The sequence below is a fragment of the Cebus imitator genome, unplaced genomic scaffold (assembly GCF_001604975.1).
Source record: "Cebus imitator isolate Cc_AM_T3 unplaced genomic scaffold, Cebus_imitator-1.0 Scaffold311, whole genome shotgun sequence".
Classification (NCBI taxonomy): domain Eukaryota; kingdom Metazoa; phylum Chordata; class Mammalia; order Primates; family Cebidae; genus Cebus; species Cebus imitator.
Genome location: NW_016107626.1, coordinates 3,752,837 through 3,755,765, shown reverse-complemented (window position 1 = coordinate 3,755,765; position 2,929 = coordinate 3,752,837). Strand labels below are relative to the sequence as shown.

General features: G+C 62.2%; 1 protein-coding gene across 1 annotated transcript in view; it reads right to left on the bottom strand.

The window, feature by feature from the left end:
* SLCO4A1 (solute carrier organic anion transporter family member 4A1) overlaps positions 1–2,929 on the bottom strand; it is an 18,161-nt gene that overhangs the window by 7,562 nt on the left and 7,670 nt on the right. The window contains exon 5 of the mRNA XM_017503493.1: positions 530–684. Coding sequence (XP_017358982.1) covers positions 530–684 — 155 coding nt within the window. The remainder of the gene's footprint in view (positions 1–529; positions 685–2,929) is intronic.

The window sequence follows — 2,929 nt, the reverse complement described above, 5'->3', positions numbered from 1 at the left end:
GGACGGGGAACACATGGAGGGGACACGTTGGGGGACAGGTGGGAGGGGACAGGTCGGCAGGAGGAAGGGCTCTGAAGAGGGTCCCCGCCTTCGGCAGACCCGCCCAGCCTGGGAAGGCCAGCCTGTCTCTGGCACCAAGAAACCCCCAGGCAGACCCCAGGGCTCCAGCTGCCCTGTCCCAGGAGGTCCTGAGGAACCAGCGCCCGGCTCACAGGGCAGCCAGGTCCAAACCCTTCCTGCACCAAGTCACGGAGGCCGAGGCTGGGTGGTGAGCAGGTAGAGCCCACCCCAGAGCGTGGCCCACAGAAGGGGGCGGGACTACCTCCCCCCCGCCCCCCCGCCTGTGGACTGAGCGGCCGAGCCCCAGGGCAGTCTCCACACCGGTGCTCTTCAGGCCGGCTCCGGTAGGGGGGGCACTCACCACCACGTGCCCTGTTTGGATCTTTCTAGAAGACGCCCTCAAAGACTCTCTGCCTCTCTGAGAGCTGACATGAAAGCAGAGAACCCGAAGGATTCAGAGTTTTCTTACCAAACAAGGTAGCAGCCTCTGAGGCACTCAGGCTGAACTGGGACTCCAGGAACTTGGGGCTGAATGTGGACATGCCGGTGATGAGTGTAGCCTCAGTGGCCCCAGCTAGGCAGAGCAGGATGAATGTGGGGTTCTTCAGGAGGAGCCAGATGGAGCTGGGCAGAGGTAGGGGATGGAGAAGAGACCGAGGGTCAGAGTGGGCCAGACCCAGGGTGTGAGAAGCTTGCTGTTCCTGAGGCTGTCACCTCGACTTGAGCACAAAGGGCCTCATTCTGACAGGGAGTGAAGTGGGGTGCAGGCAGGCATGGGACACCCACATTATTCCAGAGAAACCCAGGGGGGTGCCAGGCTGCATTTGGCAGGTGGAGACCCATGCCTCCAGCCTGAGCCACTGGCCCACTCATCCTGAAAGCTGCAGTCCCTGGTTAGGGAGAAGCCTTATCAGGGCCTCGGCCAGAGCTTCAGCTCAGGTGGGGAGAGGCCGCAAGGGACCCAGGACCCTGTTCCATCACCAGCCAGCAGCAGGGTCTGAAAACGGGAGCTGACTGGGGGAAGCAGAGGCCAGCAAGCCCAGGGCTGCATGGGCCTTGGGATAGCAGAACGGGGTCACTGAGAGATGGGGCCCTTCCTCCACCAATAGCCCCTGGGAGAAGTGGGACAGGAAGACTCTGCAGTTGGAATCTTCCCTCCAAGGGGCCCCGGTGGACCTGGCTGGCTTGGTTTGCACTTGGGGGCCGGTGGCGCTGGGAGTGGTGAGGCCTCATCCAGGGTGATTCCTCGGGGCATGAACCTGGAGCCCCAGGGGAACTGTGGGGACCCCCAGCCCTGTCTGGCCCTGCGGGCTCAGCCTCAGCCTCTACGTCTGCCTGTTATGGTCCTGGCTGTGGGGTCTCAGGATGAGGCTGTGCTGCGTGGAAGCTGGGAAGGTCCCACATCACGCCTTGCAGGCTCTAACCCAGGAGGTAGCAGACAGCAGTGTTCTGGGGCGCAGACTGGGGTTGCCAGTCCCACGCACAGGGTCCTGGGGGTGGCTGGGGGCTCTCCCTGTTTCTGTTAGCGCTGGAGGCCAAGTGGGGCTGACTGCTGCTAATGCACACAGGTGCTGAGATGGAAAACGTGCTGCACCATGTCAACCATGTGAAGCCCTTGTGGCCAGTGCAGCAAGCGAGGCAGACACGGGCGAAGCCACCTTCACAAGCGTGCGGTTCACCCACACTCCGCCCCTGCAAGCGCGCGGTTCACCCACACTCCGCCCCTGCAAGCGCGCGGTTCACCCACACTCCACCCCTGCAAGCGCACGGTTCACCCACACTCCGCCTCTGCAAATGCACGGACCTCCCAGACCGGGCAAAGCCCAGGTCATCCCAGCTCACGGCTGCACCCTGCTCACAGCCACACTGGGACTCTTGGCCTCAGACGGGTGTTTGCAGACGCAGCCACTGGCCTGTCCCCGGAACTCATGAGTAACATGGGCCGGGGCAGACTCTCCCTGACGCCCTAGATCTTGACACAGTAGCCTCGCTCTCACATCAGCCCACAGTCGTGCAAATTTTCACAATCCATGACACGTCTACCACGTGGAAGGGGCCTGCATGGTCACCTCCGCTCACACCGCAGTGTTGCTGACTTGACCCGTGTCTGCAGCTTAGTGACATCTTGTACACCTGCACTTTCCCACCTCTCGCCAGAGCAGAGGTCAGCCTCCCGTCACCCCACGGGCAGGATGGCAGCCCTCCCTTGCGGCCACGCCTACAACCTGGCTCCGATGAATGCAAACTCTGAATGCCTGGAACATTCAAATGCTCGTGTTTGAGGACCTGGCCAAATGTAAATAGACTCTGAAGAATTAGGGTGGGGTGACGCGGCCCTAGTTAGCCTCTGAGCCCCAGCAGGCCCACAGGTGCCTTGCAGAGCTGATGTTAGCACCAGAAACCCCACTTCAGCCGCACAGACACTGCCCGCTGGGAGGTGCTGGCAGACTGGCCTCAGAGCAGGCATGAACACGGGTGCTTTTTGCTCCCCTCCCCCACTAAAATGGGAGAGCTGAATTCTTTCAGCATTTATTTCCTGACGTGAGGAGTGAAACACCTTTCTTTCTGGTTAACCACTTGGGTCCCCTGTCTCGACAAAAGCAAGAAGATGGAGGACAGAGGACACCCTGGCCCATGGCCCCCCACCGCCTCCTCCCCAGCCAGGCCTGGTGTGTGGGGGAACAGGACTGGGGGACACCCTCAGGGGGTCCTGGTGTGTGGGAAGACAGGGCTCGGTGGGCACCCAGGGGGGTCCTGGTGTGTGGGGTGACAGGCTGGGTGGGCACCCGGGGGGGTCCTGGCATATGGGGGGACAGGGCTGGGAGGCACCCTGGGGGGGGTCCTGGCATATGGAGATACAGAGCTGGGG